Raw genomic sequence first — 22,739 nt, 5'->3', positions numbered from 1 at the left:
TCCACTTTATCGAGAAATAATCGAATTTCCAGATTAATTTAAATTTAAATTAATCTAATAATTCAAATTTATCCCAAAAAAATATATATTTGTTAAAAAAATAATCTACCGCTGTAGTGTGCATAATTTTATGTTCGGTTATTGCAATATTCCCCATACATTTCTGCATTGTCGAGTGATCTCTTTTACATCTCACCAATTCGAGAATAAAATCACCACATTGTAAGTGCCGCTTTTTCTAATTAACATACAAACGTACCTCGCCCCAACACACACTGTTGGGTCATTTTCGTTGGTCTGTTTGTCTTGTAATTGCAATAACAATAATACCCTAAATAACAATTATTTATTTCTCCAACTCTCACTGTTGGTTCGCCGTCGATGGTTAGTTCGTAGCATGGTAAAAGAATACAGGTAGATGCATCAACGCTTGGAAACATTGATATGTCAAAAAAAATTTTTTTTTTTTTTGTTTAATTGTTTAATTTATTGAATCTTTCATATATTTAATGAAAATAACAATAAGGTTTCATATCTTATATACTAATATTTTTATAGGGAGGTTGTCAATACAATCACCCCATATTTTTTTCATGCTTTAATTATTATTGTTTTTTTTTATAATATAGATGTGTGTTATTTTGTGGGCTTGTGGATACAGTTATATCCGTGAATTGATTGGATAGGTAGTTAAGATTAGTTTAGATACAGATATATCTAAGTGAATCGTGGACTACAGAAATAGTCTTACGGATATAATGTTGCTTTGTTTAGATACAGTTATATCTAATCATCCCGCGGACTACAGTAATAGTCTTATCGATTTCTTCACTAATCTTCCCGCGGACTACAGTAATAGTCTTTTCGATTTCTTCACAGAAGCAGCTTCCAATTTAGCATACTACTACCTGCAGAAGTATAAAAGTGGGCGACGTTCAATTGGCCAGACAGGAGCTGAAAATAATGAGAGCGTAAGACAAAAGAATAAACTATATGATAGAAAGAGTGTCACGTCTGCGCAGTCTATCGTGGCCTCCGAATAGTAGGAGTTGGCGGGCCAAGTTATTTGGGTGCTCGGATAGTTTGTTTAAGTACCTGCGGCAAAGCTTCTTTATTTCTTCTTCAACAGTAAGTATATTTAGGTCCTTGTGGATGTTTGCGTTCCTTATGTACCATGGTGCACCTGTAATAGATCGAAGAATATTCGACTGTCTTCTTTGTAGTTTACTTACGTTAGAGGTACTAGCTGTACCCCAGAGCTGTATGCCATACGTCCAAATTGGCTTTATTATAGTCTTATATAATAGGACTTTATATTCTAATTTAATAGAAGAACGTATACCAATTAACCACTCAAGATTGGCCTTTTTTAGTTTAATTTGTGTGATTTTTGCATCGATGTGTTGCTTCCATGTAAGTCTTCGGTCCAGGTGCATTCCGAGATATTTTACGGTATCTTTCTGTGGAACTTGAGTATTAAAGATTTTTATCGTGGGGCAAAGTTCACGTCTTAGAGCAAAAGTAACATGTATGCACTTGCTAGCATTTACCGATATTCTCCATTTTGTCAGCCAATTTTCGAGAAGATATACATGGTATTGTAGTTTTTCCGACGCAATCAGAGGATCCTTGTGTATGCTAATGAAAGCAGTATCATCAGCAAACGTTGAGGTTAGAGTTTCATTGGTTGTGGGCATATCGGCAGTAAATAACACGTACAGAATTGGTCCTAAGATACTACCCTGTGGGACGCCAGCCAATATTTTTCTCGAATTTGAAAGTATGTCTTTCGATTTAACAACAAACGTACGATTTGACAAATAACTACAAAAAAGTTTATGAGTGTTTTTAGGTAGAGTTTCACAAATTTTGTATAGAATTCCAAGATGCCAGACTCTGTCAAACGCTTGGGAAATGTCTATAAATAGCGCCGAGCAGTACTCCTTCCTTTCGAATGCCATTCTAATGTTTGTGACTATGCGGTGCACTTGCTCAATAGTACTGTGGTTCTTACGGAAGCCGAATTGGTGGTCTGGGATAATACTGCTATTTGTAATATGGGGAGTTAACTTCCTTAGTAAAGTTGTTTCGAACAGCTTTGAGAGTATAGATAGAAGACTGATGGGTCTATACGATTTTACCTGCGTTGGATCTTTTCCAGGTTTCGGAATCATTACTATTTCAGATTCTTTCCATACAGACGGGAAGTACCCTACTCGAAGAATGCTGTTAAATATAAATAACAATAATTTAACGGCCGGTGTTGGTAATTTCTTGAGCATGTTTGGAGTAATTCTATCTTTACCCGGGGATTTTTTTAGTTTTATCGAGGCTATAGAACTTTCGATTTCTTTTAGAGAAAATCGTATTGGATTCGGAACAATGTCGTCAATTAAAGGTTGAACAACTGTCGATGGTCCGGGATTTGGGGTAAATACAGATTCAAGATGTTCGGCAAATGCGTTTACTTTTTCTTCTGTAGATCTTGCCCAAGTCCCATTTTCTAGGCGAATTGGAGATTCGTGGGCGATAGGTCTTCTCAAGTTTTTTGTGGCTTTCCATAAGCTGTAGTCAGTTCTCTCTGTGGGATCCAGGTTATTTAGGAATATTTTTAGGTTTCGCTCTTCATTTAATCTGAGTGCTTGTTGTAAGAGTTTTTCACATTCTTTTAGTTTTTCCCGAAACCTAGGTGATCGGTGCTTCTGCCATTCTCTTCTGGCCTTCCTTTTATCAGACACGAGTTTTCGAATGGTCGATGGATTATGGGAATTATTTTCTAGTTTTGAAAATTTAGTGGGAGTGGCAACATTGACAGCGGTGTTGACTATCGAAGTAAATATTTTAACTGCATTGTCAATTTCTTCTCCGGACTTTAGAGGAGTGTTAGAATTCACATGTGTACTGACATATTTTTTGTACTTCATCCAGTTTGTATATTTATTTGGTAGATAATCCGGGGAAGTTGCGAGTTGAACATCATTTAATGTTATTATAGTTGGGGAATGGTCTGACGACAAGTCAAACGAGGGTACCACGGACATTTGTTCCCTCTTAATATTCTTTGTTACCGCAAAGTCAATTAAGTCAGGACGTTTTTGCAGGTCTGAAGGCCAGTAAGTAGGCTGGCCAGTAGATAACACGTCCAGTTTAGCGGACGAAATGGAGTTTAAAAGCTGTCTACCTCTGGGTGTAATAAGTCTAGATCCCCAGAAGGTGTGTTTGGCATTATAATCTCCAGCTGCAATGAATCTACTACCAAGAGATGAGAAAAAGTGTGCGAATTCATCTTTGCTTATACTATGTCTCGGAGGACAATATATTGCAGATATAGCTGTATTCGTTGAAGATAGTGCAACTGTTGTAGCTTGTAGGTGGTCAAACTTATATTCTGGCATGGGGTAATGCTGAATTTTATTAGAAATTATCACCGCAGTGCCACCGCAAGCTCTCCCACTAGGGTGTTTAGTGTCGTATGTACTGTAACCGTTTATTCTAAAACAGTTTCTAGAAGTGAAATGAGTTTCAGATACCAGTAAAATGTGTATGTTGAGTGAGTGAATAAAGTTTTCGACCTCGTGTTTATGTTGGCTTAAGCCGTTTGCGTTCCAAAAACAGATTCGAATTTTATCTATTTTTGTTTTAAAACTATTTGCATAATCATAGATTGATTTCTCACAATATCTTGCATCATGCTTTGCATACTTGTCATAAAAGAATTCATGGTGACGATTAGTTTTTCGATAGATGATTCTATATTTGAATTTTTATAGTTGGGTGAGTCATTTCTCAAAGTATCAGAATATAAGTATTGCATATTCTGTGAGGGGGGATTGTAATTAGGAGCGGTGGTTTCATTCCTCTTGTTTAGCTCGGGGAACTCAGCTGTTTTGATATTAAATTGTGGATTTTCCCGTACCCGGTAGCTTGTAGGCTTTTTTGTGGCTAAGCTAGATTTTGTTAAGTGGATATATACAGGACATCCTCTGTAGTTTGCAGTATGATTTCCACCGCAATTGCTGCACTTTTTGACGCTTGGGTCAGTTTTGGGATGTGGACATTCCGATGATTTGTGGAGGTCACCACAAGTAACACAAACCGATAGCAATTTACAATACGTTTTGGTATGCCCATACTCTTGGCAGTTTGTACATTGAGGTTGGCCTTTTCTTTTTTGAGGTTCTTCAATTTTCACACCGCGATTACAAAGAAGCCTAAGGCTATAAATTGGATGAAATTGTCCCTTTTTCTTTAGTTGCGAAGATTCGTATGTTAGTTCTACTTTAAACATAGGTTGCGGAATTTTATCTTTATTGAAAATGTTGATGATAGACTTTGTTTCGAATCCTTCTGCTGCGAGAGCATCTTTTATGTCCTCTATGGGTGTAGAACTATGAAGGCCTTTAATGACGACGACTAGTCCTTTTGAGCTCTTAATCTGATAGGTGTAATAATTCTTCTTCTCAGAATCCAGAGCACGAACTAGGTCCTTATAATGCGACTCAGTATAGGTTTGTATTTTCGTCTCTTGGAGATTTCCTCTCTTAAGAGATACCACGTGAAAATTAGGTTTACCCAATATTTGGGAGAGTTTGTTCACAAGATTGTTTGTAGTTTCTTCGCGAAGATATAGTGGGGGAGGTTTTTGGGATCTAACCGGTTGTATCATTTCATCAGTCTCGTTATTCGAGCCGAGAATTGAGAATCTGTTGTTGCGGTCATTGTTTATAGACTTTGGGGTTTTAGCTTTTGGTTCCTTGGTTGGAGTTCTAGAACTAGCCTTACGCTTTGTTACTAAGACATATCGGTCCATGCCTGGAGGAACTATGTTTTGCTTCTTGTTTTTTTCAAGAGACGCATGCTTACTTGAAGCGATAGTTTCTTGATGTACAATCGCATCGTGTGATAGCACCTTTATAGAATTTATTTTGGGCGTGTTTACATTGTTTTGTTTATATGACATTTCTGTTGTTTCGTTGGGAGTAGTCTCACCTGGCAAGTTTTTGTCATGAAAAACTCTCGGCGATGCCGACTTAGAACGGCTTTGGGGTTTAGCTGTAAGATACCAGCTTTCGTGGCGTTTTGGCGCGGTTGAGCTGAAATCTGTCGACGTCAACTTAAGGTATACGTTTTGCCCGTTCTCACTTACATTTCTCTCTTCCGTATGAGAGAGTGACATACACTTGTTGTTGTTAACACTATAACAAACCGATTTATGTGCTTGGGGAAAAAGAGGATAAAGTAGAAAAAAAAACTATTTTGCAAAAATTCTTAATAAAAAGGATTTTTTTAGCAGGTTTTTTTTAGATTATATTTCCTGAGATTATTTAATAGCGTACTGTTTGCTTTTATATTATTTATTTTGCTTTGCTTGTGAAAAAAACACCTTTCATTAGCAACGAAAAATAAAACGCGTCCGTACTTAACGCCGGCTATCGTAAAAATTTAAATGTTTTTTCAAATATAAGAAGATTTTTATATGTTTTCTTATACTACGTCATTCGGAGGTTATTATAATTCGTGTTTTTCAATAATTTTTGCATATTTAAATAATTTTTCATTCAACATTTTCAATTCCAAAATTGGTTTGACAGTTCATTGTCCCAGCAGCTGTGTCGAGGCGTCTACCTATATTCTTCTACCATGGTTCGTAGCGAGGTAGTTGCTTATGTGGCGTTTCCACTGCACTTTATTCGCTCTCTATTCGTTGTTTGACCCTTAACTATGAAAAAAGTATTTAATTCTTCACACAAAATATCCTGAGCAAACACTCATATTTGTACATTGTTCAAATCAAATCACTCTCAGAACAACGAAAAAATATGTCCCACCCCTAACAAATGAGAGCATTTATTGAAAATATTAATTATGACATTTAAAAATTGAAAATAGAAAAATTTAATGAAATTTTGAAAAATTTTGGGAAGACTGAAATTTATTAATGAAAACTACAATGTAGAATAGCGTATGTACATTCAGACGGAAGTAAATTTTGTTTTCTCTCTCATCCGAGGTACGCATTTTGTCCACGAGTTGAAATTACCACAGAAAACAGGAAACAAAAGAGGCAATATTTTCAAAATGTTTGACAAGTGTCTCTCCAGCAGAATTTAAAAATAGAAAAATACAAAAATATTTTCAAAATGTCAACATTAACACAAAAAGTTGGAGACGTGAATGAAAATTATAAAATTAATGTTATATTAAATCTTTGGGAGAAAAATAATCATTTCTTCTATTCATATTAGTAAGAATTTAATGTATTTTAGTATAAATTCCCATTAAGATCAAAAAACAAAATTTTGAAAAAAGGAATCATTTTACTATGAATTACGAATCGTGCCGTATGAACGGGTTAATTCGTGTACCTAATTCTGAGAGCGAACAACGTTGTTCGGTTTCCAATGGAAACATGCTATTACTTATTTGTTTTAAAATATAAAAATTTTTGAAAAAGACATACAAACTACCTTTTTCAAATTTGCCGATAGTATCGATAGTGAAAACCCCACCGATAGTCCTCAAAAAATATATCTATCGATAGTTTTGCAGCTCTACTGAGAGTTAATCGAGAAAATCGGTGTAGGTCTGCCTTTTCATGCACTCTGAGATCAAAACACGGCCATGTTAGAGATTTTTAGAGATTCTTCCGCAAACAACTGAAACGTTAGAAACTGAAATTAGAAATCTTCCTTATTTAGTAGATACAACAAAACGAACATTAATTGACAAATTTCTAACGTTTAAGAATCGAACTGTCAGATGTGTTCATAGAACTATAAACATTATGCGGTTTAAATATTTTATATAATAAATCGAAATGCAATCGGAATACAATTTTATTTAAAAAATTGCAACATCTACAGGATCTGAAAATTACTCCCTTCAGACTGTCATTCTTTCTATGACAATACTCCATTTCAAAAGTAGTTTTAAAATGTAGTTTGTTAGTTCATAATTGACAAATTAATATTGACAAATTAAATAATAAAAGTATTTAAATAGTTAATAAAAATATGTAATTGAACTAACTTACGAATATATGTATAACAAATTATATTAATAATGAACAACCTTTAATTTAAAATCCTTATTGCAAACCTTACTTTAATCAACAAACTTAATTTTTGTTTAACCAAATATTAGATCAATTACTTTCTTAATGCCAAAATAATCATTGCTTAAATCTATTTATTGTAGATACGTCTTATTGTGTTTCACAAAAACAAAAGTCAAAAAGAAGTATCTAACATAACTCTTCAAATATACATGTGTCTTCATTTGACATGTTTATTGTTTTCATCTAAAAAAGTTTTTTGCTTCTCCTATACAGTTATGTTTTTGTTAGTTTCCTTTGTAAAAACTGGTCGTCTTGGTCACATTGCTATTCGATGTAGATCAACTAAACGTTGTCTAGACAGAGGTAAATTTATAATATGTCCAATTGAAGGAACAAAAATGACAATGATTGATGTTAAGAACAACGTAACACTCCCACGTTTATTCTAGTTCTTTGTAAGTACCTTTACTGTTTGATACAGACGCATTTGGAATTTTGATGCGGGTCCCAAATGAAATTGTTTACCGTTTCAATATTTGTAAAATCCAAGCTTCAATGTTTACACAACATTTTGAGATGTAACCTGTTTCTACAGATGCAAAGATCCTCGAATCCACGGATAGCATTCAAAAACCTCCAAAGACTTTCCATTGATGTTTATGTAATATCGCAGAACCAGTGAAAATTGCGTATGCACCAAATACGCTTTATTCGAATGGTAACTAGCCAAAATTGGAAATGAATTTGTCCAGCCGTCCAGAATTTTGTTACAAAGGTTAAGCCTAAATTCACAACACAAAACACTTGATAACTGATCTACAAGAAAGGAGTTTAAAACAATTTTTCAATGATCTCAAGATATCCATGCACGTTAGTATCTGGAGTTTGATAAAAAATTAATAACATGATACACACAGCGTTGATCGAGTTCGCTAAAATCTTCTGTGGCAATTAAGTAACCATGCAAAATTAAAATGTTTACAATTCTAAAAAAAGAAAACGTAATTGTTTATATTTCAAAATACAATGTTCTGATTGGCAAAAAATAAATTTGCTCAAATTTTATATGTCGAATAAATTAGCTTCGCTTACAATTTTGACGTCAAGTTTGCATAAAAGTTGCTTTGTTGTAATTTTCGCCTATGGCACTACCTGGTACTTCTACCATGGTTGGACATGTTCTTAGAGATACAATAATCTCGGATAAGTACGATCCGTTTTGATTTTTCTTTGTTGAGTGCAAGGTAGATCTACTAGGTAGTCGCATCGCTCCAGCTGACGGCACCTTTAAATGTAAAGACAAGTTGTAATGCTGATTCGCCCTAAATAAAAGCAACACAAAAACAAAGTTTGTTTATGTCTTCTTCACTAAAAATATTTTTTTCTGATATTGCAAAATCTAAGAGCAAGTTTAGGGTGAATTACCAGAAAAAAAGTAAAAAAAAAAAAATGAAAAAATGCTCCATTTGCAATAAGATATACCGTCAATCCCGAGAGCTATGACTCTGTTGGTCTTATCCAAACTTCTACTAGCACCAGCTCTTCCCCCTCGCTGTGGTCGTGAAAACTCTTTGTATGGTTTGGGGAATTTGCATCGGCTCTGCTACCAAGAGGGATTTTACTGGTGGCGATATCGGCAACACTTGCTTCTGTTGTGCCCTGTGTTGTAGTTGGTGTAACCTCCGGTTACCAACATTTGCTGGAATATTAGTGGTATTTGACGATGACGTAGAAGATATTACAGTTGTGGGGTTGTATAAATATTTCGGGGGCTTACTATCACCTTGGGACTGTTACAATGGTCCCCGAGAGTCGTATTATTACTTGGCTTAATCTCCACACAAAACATAAAATGTAAACAAACACTTCGTTTCTGATTGGTTGAAACAAGTTTGCCGCAAACTTTAAATATCATGGCGAATGCATGTTTTTCGCCTTAGATGCCAATTTTGACATTTGAGGGTACCACAAAAGTTGTTTTGTTGTAGCAATTCGCCGATGCGGTTACCTGTTACATCTACCATGATTGACTGATTTAATTTGATAAAAACACGAAAGAACAAATCCGAGCGAAATCATGTCTTGCACAATTACTGAACAGATCAATTGCAAATGGTACAAAAAGAAAACTTTTAATTTAGTTCTAATCTAATAAACTAAAGATGCACTAAAAGTGGCGTTATCGTCGACGTCCAATATATTTTTCAATGATGCAGTTTTCTATCTCAGCAACTCACATTCTTACAAAGTAGTCGATTCAACATGCTATAAAAATAAAAAATATGACGATTTTATTTTCAATTTTATTACAAAAAAATATTTTATTAATATAGGGAAATACAATTATGGAAAAAGCTAATATAAATAAATAAAAATCGATAGCCTTCATAGTTAAATGCCTCTAATGAGCAATTACCATTATGTTTACGCTTATATTTATGTTTAATCGTTAAATATTTTGTTTCCATTTTAACACAAATGACTCCGACTAGCATTAGTAACAAAACAAAAAAAAAAAAAAAAAAATAATTGTATTGTACTTTTAATTTTATCTCGTAATAATTTTACAATGTAATGAAATACTGAAGTATTAAAAAATTAAATCAATATATTGTCTTAATTTGGAAAATTCCGATAGTTTTATGTCCGATATACGTTTAGTTCTAATAGTATAAACACATGTATATAAAAGATCTTGCAAGTTATATTCATCCAACATACTTCCAAATTCTGCCAGTCCTAAACCGTTTAGCTTCATATAAAAAAATGTCAGCATACTTTTGTGAAAAATCCTATTCTCCAAGCACTTTTGGTATAGCAATTTCCCTTTAAAGGAATTCGAAATACAAGTGAACATTGAATTCATAAAGTTAACGACACTCTTTTCATTTTTTCTGCTAATTAAATTACAAATTTCTTCTTCTAAAATCACACATTTTTCGTAGCAAACACTCTGTCGAGTTTCACAAAAGAGATATCCCAATATGTTGAATTTCACATTAAGTAGCACTCTTTTTAATGCTAAATGAAATTCAGACGGCCGTAATGCAAATAGGCGTGTAATGATTAAATACAAAATTGTTTTCTCCTTACTACAATTCATTACAACGTAAGAACTTACTTTTATATTTCTGTCGAAAACTTGCATTAAATTATCTATAATTACTGCGTTATGAAATGAGTACATTTCATCTTCTATTTTACGAAATATTTTGGGCAACAATATTGAATTAACCTTATAATTTAAGTTGTATTCATCCACAATTTTTGAATTACCATAAAGCGAAAAATGTTCGTATGTACACAATACTGTTTTACAAAGGACTTCAATATTCTCAGGTAGGATCCTATTCTTTTCCTCAGTTGATATGTTATGAACAACAATGTCGATCGATTTGAGGAGTTCACTACGGGACAGTTTTTTTGCAGCCTCCATTTCTATTATATAGCATTCAAATAATTTACTTAACACAATATTAGTATTACAATTGCACGCATGCAATGTAATTATCAGGCTGAATGCAACTACTTTCAACACTTTTTCCGGTTTATTCGTTACTTCTGCCTAGTTGGAGGTAGAAGCATTAGGTGTGTCTGGTTACTTTTCCAGCAGGAATTGTCCAGTAACTTCTTTCTGAGAGAGTAAGGTAGTTTTATTCTCTTTTGCAAGAAAAATGCGAAAAGTAAACAGACGGTATTCCTGCAGAAGCTTGCAACTAATCAGCTGATTTGTCAAAACAAACCAATTTGTCCCCCATAAGGAGAATTAAAACAAAGGAAGCAATACTAATTTTACAGGTTTTTTAAATAAAAATGTTGGAAATAGTCTTTTATTTTCTTATTACATGTTAACATTTACGTTTTTCACATTTTGTAAAGTTGTTCTCCAAAAACTATTAGTCTTGCTAATTCCAAAAAAATATTTTCAAATTGAAAGCACAAAAATAAATAAACAAACAATAGAAAACATCTGATTGAATGTCGTTGAATGAGAAGAAGAAGAGTTGCAAGTGATTGCAAGAAGAAATTTTTCCAGCAAGAATTTGCAAACTCTCACTGAAAGAACTGTCAAAATTTCTCTCTCCAACCGCTCTCTTTTGCAGAACTTTTGGGTTAACAGACGACTTCCAGTAACAATTTGTAACAATTGTTACAAACTTTAGGGTAACCAGACACACCTATTATTTGGCCTCAAAACGCCACACAAATGCTAGTTGTTTACAGCTGATAGTTGATGGAGTCCAGAAATTCACTAAGAATGGATAGCTTGCAGAGGCCATTGCTTTTGAGAAATTCGTCAATTATGTTTACACCACTGAGTTCGTATATTTTTCCTCGTTCGTTGTTGTATTTGGGACATACCATGGTAGAAGAATATTCTTCTGCCATGGGACATACAAATATGGATGTGAGATGAATTTTTATCGACATGGCGAGATTCGCATAACGAGGATGGTATAACATTCATTTTTGCTAGCGTTTCAGGGCAGAAGCAATGTCCGCTAAGAATTCTATTTATTTGTTCACATTTTATAGGAGATCCAGTAGAATTATGGAACCATGTTTTTCTTGAAACTTTTGAAACATGTTGTAGAAAAGAGAACTACTTCTGGCTGCTTCGGCTTGATAATTTTCATCCCATTCTTTCCAAAGGTCACCATTTATTTTTGCGATGGCATCAGCTATTGGCCAAGACAAAATCCAACGAGAACCAATTTCCTACGCCCTTTTGGCTGCCTGATCAACCATTTCATTCAATCTGATGTTGGAGTGTCCAGGAATATAATGAAGATCGACAGCACCACCGAAATCTGAAGCCAACAACCACACCCTGTGTACTAAGTAATTCCTATGATTAGTAGCTTGCAACGCACTTAAGCTGTCAGAAAATATTGCCACTTTCATAAAGTTGTTGATTATAGCAAATTCAATTGCTTTGATAATAGCCAATAATTCAGCGGACATTGAAGACAGCTGTTTTTCTTCATAGAAGGCGAATACTGTGCCCGAGTTTTGATGAATGAAAGCGGCACCTGTCCAAGAATCCATAACAGATCCATCAGTGAAGATTATTTCAAAATTATTGCATTCTGCAGCTGATAGTTTTTTATTCAATAGAGATGAAATAATTTCTTGATTTGCAAGTGACTTCTAGCAACCGTACCATCAAAGAAATACTTGTATATTGTAATGTTGAAAATCAAGGCAGTTGTTGTGTGCAATGGTTGAATGTTAGTCCGGATATCTCTGTATTTGTCGTAGACTTGGAATACGCTTGTGTTTATAGGTTGCCTAGCTGACAAAATAGTCTTTTTAATAGGCAGTTCAAATGCAAATGATTTAACAAGTTCTTTTGCCGCTGTAAGCTCGAACCGCCATTTAGGTGGGAGTTCAGCTGCCAGCTGATAAATGATGTTAACAGGAGTTGACCTGATAAGACCCAACGATTTTCTGAAGTGATTGTTATAACATCTTTTGACTTGATCCAAGCTAGTTTTACTGGCATTAGCCAATGCTGCCGAACCATATTCTATCTAAGATCTCACCAGGCTTCTTACAGTGTTAGCGCTTTGACAGGGTCAATTCCGAAACTACAACCACTAAGCGTCCTTAAGAACTGACACTTCCCATTTACCTCAAAGAGGGTTTGATCAAAATGATGCTTAGCCGAGTTGTTCGCGTCTACGAACAATCCTAAGAATTTGATTTTTCGGACCTGGTTGATATACGTATCATTGCAATTTATTGTGAAGTCACGACTTTTTCTATTAAAATGAACGACGTGAGTTTTGCCTGGATTGAAGTGTAGGTTAATTGACCTGCATTTTTCATCAAATTCTTCAACTTTGATTTGAAGTAATGCTCGAGCGGCTTCGAAATATTTATCATAGGTTAAAATGAAAAGATCGTCTGCAAATTGGAACAACTTGCAATTATGTGAATTAAGTCTGTGAAGATTGGTGGTGTAGAGGTTAAAAAGGATGGGGCTAAGACCACTCCCTTGAGCAAGACCATTCTTAACAACTTTCTTCCTTCCTTCAATGATTCAAATCTCAAGCATTCTATTTGCCAATGTTGTTGCGTCTGTGCAGTAATAAGCACATCACATCGACATCTAAGCAGCAGCCAAGTACATGATAACCGGAGGATTTTAACGATTGAACGCAATTTATGAGGTCGTTAATGCACATTGATGTCGATCGCCCACACCTGTAAGCATAAGTTCTACTAGGTAGTATGTTGAGACCATCTTCTTTTGCTTTCTTCTGACAGGGAATTTACAAAGCGGTACGAAATTGAGTCTGGTCCAGCAGCCGAATCTGGATTACGAGATTTCAAGAATGTTAAAAAGTCATTGTAGGTAAAACGAAATATAGGCTGTTCGTTGTCAATGTTGTTGTGGTGAATGATTCTAAAAGATTGTTCTGAAAGAGTGTTATTAAGAACAGTGTTGATGTTGGCAGGGTCAAATGATTGGGTGTTACTGTTGTGGAATTGATTGGATGATGGTATTGCCGAAAAATTGCTTGATACTGTTGGTACTAATTGATTGTCATTGATGTTGCCATTACCAAGAAAAGACTGTGGTGAAGGGACATTGTTGTCAATAATAGTGGTGTTGTTTGTAACACTAAAAACAGGTTCGGGTTGATCAGTGACGTCGTTGTTGTTAGCATGACTGGCAATTAAATTTAAATATTTTTCCTGATTGTCCTCAGTCCAAGGTTGGTTTGTGCTTTTTTCTACTTTGTCATTTTTAAGATTTTTTGTCAATTTCCAGAATTGACGTTGATGCTGTTGATACTTAGTCAATAAAATTACCAAAATTTGATATTTTCTGCTTTTCAATAGCTTCTTTAAGTTTGACTTCTGCTTCATAGAAGAGCGTGAGGTCTGTGAGAAGTCGAGTTTTGTAATATTTGCTGCGAGCCGCATTACGTAATCTATCAATTTCATCAGACCACCATCTTTTAGGGATATAGTTATTATCTGGTTGAATTTTAATAGTATTTTCCTTAATAATCGACGCAACATCGTTATTAAAACTTTCGATTGTGCTGCCAATTTTTAAGTTAGATAGATCTTTTAAACCTTTATTGTTGCGAATACGTTTCGCTTTTTTAATATTGTTGTAGGATGACTTGGAATCAATTATTATTGGCAGATGATTGCTATTGGTTAATTTAGTGCTAAGCACATGCCACGAGGGGTTGAGTGAAAAATTGTGACGTCAATTGCTGAAGAGTAATCATTTACACAAAAAGTTGAATCGCCATTGTTAATACAAAAGAAATTATTTAACTCCATGATGTCCTCCAATTGTCTTCATATTGCATCTGTGGAAAAGTTGCCCCATAATGTGGACTTGGCATTAAAATCACCACCGATGATTATGGGGAGCGTAAGGTGTTCAATTTTAGCCATTAAGCTACAGATCGCTGCTTGGAAGTTCTCTCTGGAATAACTGGGTGGAGAATAACAAACAATAATTATAAAATTCTGCTGCAGGTTTAATGTCTGGACTCCTAAAATTTGAGCATCGATATTTAAGTTCAAGTGGGAGAACTTAATTTGTTTTTTTAAACCGACTTCTCCATAACAATCTGCTCTGTTTTTGCAGGCAAAATTGTAATTAAAAATGCTACAAGACGAATTATCTTTAATCCACGTTTCTGTAAGGACTGCAAGATCAATTTTATGACGATTTAAGAACCATTCGAGTAAATTTTTATTGTGGTTGTTGTTTAAACTTTGTATATTTAATTGGAGAATTTTCATATTGTTATATAATTGAGGTTATTTGTTATTCCCCGTTGGGTCCGTAGTATCACAAAAAATTCTATCTATATTCAATTGACACAGGTTCTTATCGATGTTTAGGCGTAAATTGTTCAGGAAGAGAAATTGTTCAGAAGGTAGATTTTTAGATTCAGTTAAAATGCCTGTAACTGATTTTGTTGTTTCTTCTAGTAATCTTTTTAGTTCGGAGACTTTACTTTTGGCAGCAAAATACAGAGCAGCACCGTTTGGTGCTTGGTACACTGCATCTTCTTCTAAAGCCAAACGACGTTTTTCTTCTAACATCCTGGAGTTTTCAGCTTCACGTTCACGATTCCGATATTTTTTTGCTGCATTAGCATATGATTGACTTGCATGTATGATTTTAGCTGACTCCTGGATGTTTCTGGCATGACCAAGTTGTTGTGGTTTTTGATTTGCCTTTGCTGGTAGCGGCGGAAAATTAGCTAGAGCGTCATCGTCCAACGAATAATACCTATTTGAAAACAAAGTAGGATATTTTTCTTTGGTCTCTGAGACTGTAATATTTTCTAGTGTCGTGATACTTTTTATATTAAACGCTTTAGTCCTGGCCTTGCATTTTCTGTCAGTTGGAGAGTGATCTTCTTTACAGTTAGGGCAACTTTTTGGAACTTGACATGGTGAGGTGGGTTCTTTATGTAAATGGTAACACATTTTGCAGTTAGGGTGTCTTTGCTTGCAGTGCTTCATAACATAATTATACCTGTAACATTTATAGCATTGGGCGAAGGGAATGTAATCACGTACACGAATATTGGCGTAACCAAACATTTTCACAAAGCTGGGTACATTAACTCCTTCAAATAGGATTTTCACTCGCATAGTGGGAACAAATTCATCTTACTCTTTGCGCATTACTCTGAATATTTTTTTTAATAGGAATTTCTGATTCGATGTTTTTATGAATTTCCTCGATAGAGATGTCGATATCAATTGGGGGAATTTCCCATTCTTGATACAAAGTGAGAAAAAATGCGGGGTTGGTACCCAGCATTGACATGGCATTTTTCTTTGACGAAAGCGTTGGCTGCTTTAGCGTTCTTGAAGGTGATCTTTCCGCGTCCGTATCCAATTTTGGTTACAGCTAGGATATTACAATTGCTTAAAGAGTTTACATACCTGGCTTAGGCAAAGATACTAATTGGTTGACGTTGTTCACTTGCAGAAATTTTGTCCATGTACACCATGTATGGTCCTGGGTGATTGATGTCGTAGATGTGTTCGACTAGAGGTTCGATATTGGCGACATTGGCAACAGTTCCGGTGGGTGGTTCCGTTGATGATTCGATTGGTGGTTTACTTGGTTTCTCGGTGGTCGTTGAAACATTTCGATTCGAAGACGGTTTTGTTAGAGTCGATGGGTCTTGACAAAAATTTTCTTTTGATCTTGATCGCGATCTTGATCGATCTGTATTATTCCTGTTTGGGGTACGTTTGCTTGTGGTTTTTAAAGGTGGTTTTGCTGGCCTTTTTCCGGTGGCTACTCCGGTGGAAGATCCATTGGCTCTTCCATGTTGGGGATACGAAACCCCCTAAACAATTAGAAGTTTAATTTAATTGAATTATAAGTATTTTTGGAACAAAAAAAAGTTGATAAAAAAAAAAACTAAAAATTTGATGTTGAAATATTTTTTCCGTTAAATAACGGTACTGACGCCGTTGTAAAAGATTAAACACTGAAATTGGTACGCCGATATACGTGTTGATTCTATGGCAAAGCCAGGCAGAGTGACTTTCAACACTTGATCCTTAGACACCACATATAATGGGGGGAACAATTCGAATATTTAATTAAAATTAAAGGCATCTCACAAATTCTGGAAGGAAGCCGTTATATTTCCATGTTCCCAAAATGCCTAGGGAGTTTTGCATCTTTTCTACAACCAGTCGGATTAAGTTGACACTTATATTAATCCTTTCCGGCCGATTATCGGAAGCATAGCTGGTTGCTACCGGACGCGTCCACAGGTTGCGGATAGTGGAACGCCCAATATATATAGTGGGCAGCTGCGAATAAATAAGCAGTCGCGGACAACTCAGGGGTTCCGGGGGGAGAGTCTCGGAATAAATATCCGAGTGCCCATGATCCCTGGTTCGACGAGGCGAACAACTGGCGCCTCGAATTATCCAGTGATCGGTGTTGGTCTACCGAGGAATAAGACCCCCTAACGCTGGGGTGTTACGTAAACCGTTCAGCATCAGCGTTTCTCGGTTTGCAGTCAGGGTACCGACTGTATTCGTACGGTTGCCTCACTGATACCTGGGCGCCTCAGTGAGTAACAGGCTTAGTTGCCAAGTCCTTGCCATGGTAGGGAGGCTATGCCATGGTGGACCTCGTCTCACCCAAGTCCGACCTTTCACATGGAGAAAAACAACAATAACAACAAAAACAAAACCCCACTCTACCAATGACACCATTGCTTCCAAGGAAGCAACGACCAAGGACCGGCCACAGGACATGATTTCCAATTCGGGAGGGGACGACATAATGAGCTACAGTGACGTTATCCATGACAACATCCAGCAACAAAACGAACAATTGTCCGCCCTCCTGGAGAAGACAAAAACGCTAAGGCTCAGTCAGGAGAGTACTCCTTCTGGCTTTGGAGATGACTCACCACTTTCGGATGAGGAACTGGACATCACGGTCATTTCCTCGTCTCAAAGTGGTAAGTCATCTCAACAAGCCACCAAGAACACTCCCAGCTAGACTTGCGCGGAGTCCAAAAAGCAGGAGGGAATAACGTCGGTCACTTCCGATGCCACCAGCCTCGATCGGCAAGACGCCATCATTGTAGGCACTGGCGGGGATCCTGCCAGAAACCCTACCTCTCGTGATGGCGCCGACCCAAAAGAGGTGAAAGCAAAGCGGGGATATAAAAGGTCGGTAAATTACGGCAAAGACCCCGCGCAGATAACGGAGAGAGAGGATTCTGATCAAGATGAACCTCAAGGTAATTGCTAAGTTCGAACGGAACCACCCGCACTTACCGAGCTGTTCTCTAAACCAGAATCTTCTACCTCTCCTACAATCTGCTATCAGCAGTAGGGTAAACCAACCTGTGGTTCAACCCTCTGCTGAGGGCCCTGCGGTGGTCAGCAATTCCGCCGCCACTAACAAGACCACCACGATCGTTGTTCACGAGGTGACGGCTAATGCTGACACTGCTGGGTCGAATCCACCTGCCAAAAAGCGCGGAAAAATAAGGCCAAGAAACCGAAGCCCACTATAGCCGAAGCCCCTGCAGTTCCACCGGAGGCCGATACCTCGTCACGCCCAGCGTTGAAAAGTATGCAGTTCGGCAGTGCAACCCTTTACAAAGGCGTGAAGGTAATGTGCTGCGAGAACCAGGAATCTAAGGATTACCTGGTCACCGCAGTATCTGGCTTTCGCGATCTCTGGCAGGGATGTGATCTGGCGGCTGTATCCTTAAAGGACATCCCCTGCCGTAAGGTATTGACAGCTTGGGTGCCACCACCATCCGTGGATCCGGCACGCATCCTGACAATACTGGGCAAGGAGAACCCCAACCTCAAAACGGACAACTGGCGTCTTGTCAGTTCAAACATTGAGGGAGGGGGCCTGGTCATCAAGGTATCTATGGATACGGATGGCCAGGAATACCTTCAAGCTCGTGGGGGAAAACTGCATTTCGGCGCTGGATGGATCCGTTTCCGTCTAACGCCGTTGCATTAGGTGGAAGAAAACAGCAGCTACTTAGCATCATGCAGATTAATCTGCATCACTGCAAAGCAGCTTCTGCAGAACTCCTCCTATCCCTCTCGAAAGCTGAAGTAGACATAGCTCTGGTTCAGGAACCCTATATATACAATAATAGGGTAACTGGACTAGGGAGTGGGCAGTACGTCTCTTACGCGGTCTCCAATGGTGATAAGGTAAGGACGTGTATTGTTGCCAAAAAGAGTTTAAACCTTATCTTCCTTAGCAACAACAGTGGAGGAGACGTTACGGTAGCGAGATTGGAGTCTAAATCCGGAAGGGTTCACATTTTCATATCTCTATATCTACCGTACGAGCGACCTGACCCACCTGGACATGAAGTAGAGGAGCTGCTCGAAGATCTGGCTGACAAAGGGCATCTAATCATAGGTTGTGATGCCAACGCACACCACTTCCAATGGGGTAGCAACGATACCAACGTCAGAGGTGAGTCGATTTTTGATTTTATCTTAAAATATAATCTCAAAATTTGTAATAGGGGCAATGATGCAACATTCCAAATCAAAGACAGGGCAGAGGTCATTGACCCCACCCTAACTAACAAGGATGAATCCCTAATACAAGACTGGAAAGTCTCTCCTGAGTGCTCGTTTTCAGATCACCGTTAGATAGTTTTCAAAGTCTTAGTAGATAGTATTCCTCAAAAACCACATAGGAATCCAAGAAAGGCACATTGGGACAAATTTACGGAGCTGGCTACACCCAGGCTTCACTGTTTCGACAACATGGTCTTAACCTCAACCCTCGATATAGACAACTCCGTAAATGCGATAACGAGTGCTTTGATTGATTGCTAAAGTCTGTCCGTCTTCCTACCCAGGGAAGATATGTCAGTTTGGTGGTCAAAGCATTTAGCCAACTTAAGGAGGGACAGTAGACGACTGTATAATAGGGCCAACAAGACCAAACTACGTACTGACTGGGATGCCTATAAGGCATCCTTTAACAAGTACAACAGTGAGATCAAGAAGGCCAAGCGCACATCTTGGGTATGTTTCACGGAGTCGATTGAAAGTGTCAACGATGCCTCCAGGAAGGATCGTAAATCCATAGGAAGTATAAAACGGACTGACGGCACATGGACTGACTCTGGACTAGAGACTCTTAACCTGCTAGCCAACACACACTTCCCAGGCTGTATCGACGCTGCAAGCAATCGGCAAACCGATCAAGTGCATCGTGATCATACGGCTAGTGAACAAAACTTGGCTAACAGAATAGTAAGCATACCCAAAATCAAATGGGCAATAGATACATTCAAGCCTTTTAAATCTCCAGGACCAGACGGTATTATTCCCGCTATGATACAGCGTGTCTCAGCGTCATTATCCCTAATACTGGGGGAGATTTTCAAAGCTTGTCTGTGTCTATCCTACATTCCTGAAGCTTGGAGAGAAGTCACAGTTACTTATATCCCCAAAGCGGGGAAACCGAGTCACTCACTTCCCAAGGACTATAGACCAATAAGTCTCTCATCCTTTCTATTGAAAACTTTGGAAAGGCTGATAGACATAGAGATCAGATCTCTAGTACCCAAGACCGTCATTAGCAATGCTCAACATGCCCATATGAAAGGTAAGTCTGTTGAAACAGCGCAACACGATGTCGTAGGGTATATAGAGAAGAACATGAATGGTTCCTTATTCACCTGCCTTCCTCGATATTGAGGGAGCCTTTAACAACGTCACGCTAGAATCCATTCTTGATTCCTTATCAAAACTTAAAGTACCCCAACTCCTCATAGACTGGATTGATACCATGCTTAGCAGCAGAATTATCAACTCGAGCATTGGGGAAATATCCGTCAGGAAATCGGTCACGATGGGCACTCCGATTAATCGCCGGGAAATTCCTGCAAACAATCTCGGATCTAATGCAAGGAGCTCTAGGCGTGAACCTATCACCATTACTCTGGCTTTTGGTCATCAATAATATAATTATGGATCTAGAGGTAACAGGAACGAAAGTAGTCGCATACGCTGATGACGTCGTCCTATTAATCGCCGGGAAATTCCTGCAAACAATCTCGGATCTAATGCAAGGAGCTCTAGGCGTGAACCCATCAAAGACAGAGCTCGTCCTTTTCACTAAAAGACGTAAATACCCTACATTTACACCACCGAAACTAGATGGAGTCAGTTTAAACCTTTCGCTAGAAGCCAAATACATTGGCACCATCCTTGACCACCGACTAAGTTGGAAGAGGAACACCGAGGAACGAGGTAAGAGAGGCTTAATTGCACTCTATCCCTGCAAGAATTCTATAGGCAAGAGCTGGGGCCTCAAACCGCACATCATCAAATGGATGTATGAGTCAATCGTTCGCCCCATTCTAACCTATGGATCTCTAGTATGGTGGCATTCTTTGAAGAAGTTAACTTATCTACGACATATTAACAAAGTTCAACGGGCCGCATCCTTATTAATAACGGGTGCCTTCAGGAGCACGCCTCAAGCAGCACTGGATACTCTACTGGGTCTAGGCCCACTGAATTTATGTGTGGAGGAACAGGCATCCAGGAGTGCTCTTCGACTCAGAGAACTAGGTGAATGGCGCAGTCAACCCTTTGGACATTCTGCGATTCTAAGGCGTGTAAGGAATGTGGGAGAGACAGACTTTGCAAGTGACTATATTTCACCATCGACTAAGCTTCTACCCACCTGACATACACATACCTGACAGAGACGCCTGGGCTCAAAACAACCCACCTTTCCGCGGCCAGATTAGGATCCGAATCAACTACAATTCAAGCAGACAACTCGGTTAAACCACCACTGTGCCACTTCCTGCAGGTTATTCACAAACACTACTCTGAGAAGATCCAACAAAAATGGCTGGATGAAATTGGTTGTACCATCCCCAAACGAATCTGGCCCACGCTCTCGGAGAAGAGAACAAGCTCGCTGATGTCATTGTCAAAACCTGATTTAAAACTCGTGGTGGGCATCATCACAGGTCACTGTAAGGTGAGGGCTATGACATCGAAATGGGACAGCGACGGCATTAACTACTGTAGGATCTGTCAAGATGGAGAAGAAATCGAGACAATCGAACACTTACTCTGCCACTACCCAGCACTCATTAATGTGAGGCATAGGCTAGTGGGAGAACTAGTGTCACATGACTCGCTGATGTCATTGTCAAAACCTGATTTAAAACTCGTGGTGGGCATCATCACAGGTCACTGTAAGGTGAGGGCTATGACATCGAAATGGGACAGCGACGGCATTAACTACTGTAGGATCTGTCAAGATGGAGAAGAAATCGAGACAATCGAACACTTACTCTGCCACTACCCAGCACTCATTAATGTGAGGCATAGGCTAGTGGGAGAACTAGTGTCACATGACTTGTCGTCTTTTTCTAACACTGACCCAGTAGTAATACTTCAACTTGCCAGAAGACTCAAGTGGCTAAAGACGACACGGCAAACTCCTCAGCCGTAGATTCTCACTCTACTACACTATCCCTTATCTTCATCTTCTCTATCAATCACTTTTTCTTCTATCTCTCAAAACTCTTTTCTAGGATGAACACAATGGACCTATAGGTCTCCGAGTGGAGCGGTTGCCATATGGCAATCGCGCGTCCTTTAACCTAACCTAACCTATATTAATCCTTTTTCATAAAGAATTAAGAGGTAAAAAATTTTGTGAGAGGACAGTGTAGCCAGTACTGGGAACTTTTTTCCCCAAATCGAAGGTTTTAATTAGGAATCGGGATAAAAATTTACATTTGGAATCTGGGGATTTTTAGGGGACATTTGACACAGTTAGGCATATTAATGACAAATTATAATGGAAAACGACGGCAGGATTTTAGTGCGACTCTGTAATCCCTTTTTGAAATGTCACAAAATATGCCTAACCATGACTTCAAGCTTCTTATTGACTTATACCCATGGTAGAAGAATACGATAGTCGCATCGACACAGCTGCTGGGACAATGAACTGTCAAACCGAATTTGATATTGAAAATCGTGAATGAAAAATTATTACAATTTGTAAATTTCATTACAAACTCCGACTTACGTCGTATAAGAAAACATATAAAAATCGACTTATTTTTGACAAAGCCCTTAAAAAATGTTGACATGTCAATGTCCCCAAGCGTTGATG

At 37.9% G+C, this 22,739-nt stretch overlaps 1 protein-coding gene and 1 long non-coding RNA gene across 4 annotated transcripts in view; one reads left to right on the top strand and one right to left on the bottom strand.

Annotated features, from left to right (window-relative positions):
- The window catches only part of LOC101890560 (structural maintenance of chromosomes protein 3), a 254,949-nt gene extending 243,700 nt beyond the window's left edge, over positions 1–11,249 (bottom strand). The window contains exon 1 of the mRNA XM_059118472.1: positions 10,334–11,249. Coding sequence (XP_058974455.1) covers positions 10,334–10,493 — 160 coding nt within the window. The 5' untranslated portion in view covers positions 10,494–11,249. The remainder of the gene's footprint in view (positions 1–10,333) is intronic.
- A 5,561-nt stretch (positions 11,250–16,810) lies between these two features.
- LOC109613952 (uncharacterized) overlaps positions 16,811–22,739 on the top strand; it is a 39,347-nt gene continuing 33,418 nt past the window's right edge. The window contains exons 1-2 of one of the 3 annotated variants that reach the window (XR_009341549.1): positions 16,811–18,775; positions 18,835–19,046. This is a non-coding gene — a long non-coding RNA (uncharacterized LOC109613952). Of the gene's footprint in view, positions 19,047–22,739 lie in introns of all 3 variants that reach the window. The other 2 variants (XR_009341548.1, XR_009341547.1) reach the window with 2 other exon arrangements.

Source organism: Musca domestica, unplaced genomic scaffold (assembly GCF_030504385.1).
Source record: "Musca domestica strain aabys unplaced genomic scaffold, Musca_domestica.polishedcontigs.V.1.1 13, whole genome shotgun sequence".
Lineage (NCBI taxonomy): Eukaryota > Metazoa > Arthropoda > Insecta > Diptera > Muscidae > Musca > Musca domestica.
The sequence above is the reverse complement of the archived record's forward strand: the minus strand, read 5'-3'. Positions and strand labels throughout refer to the sequence as shown.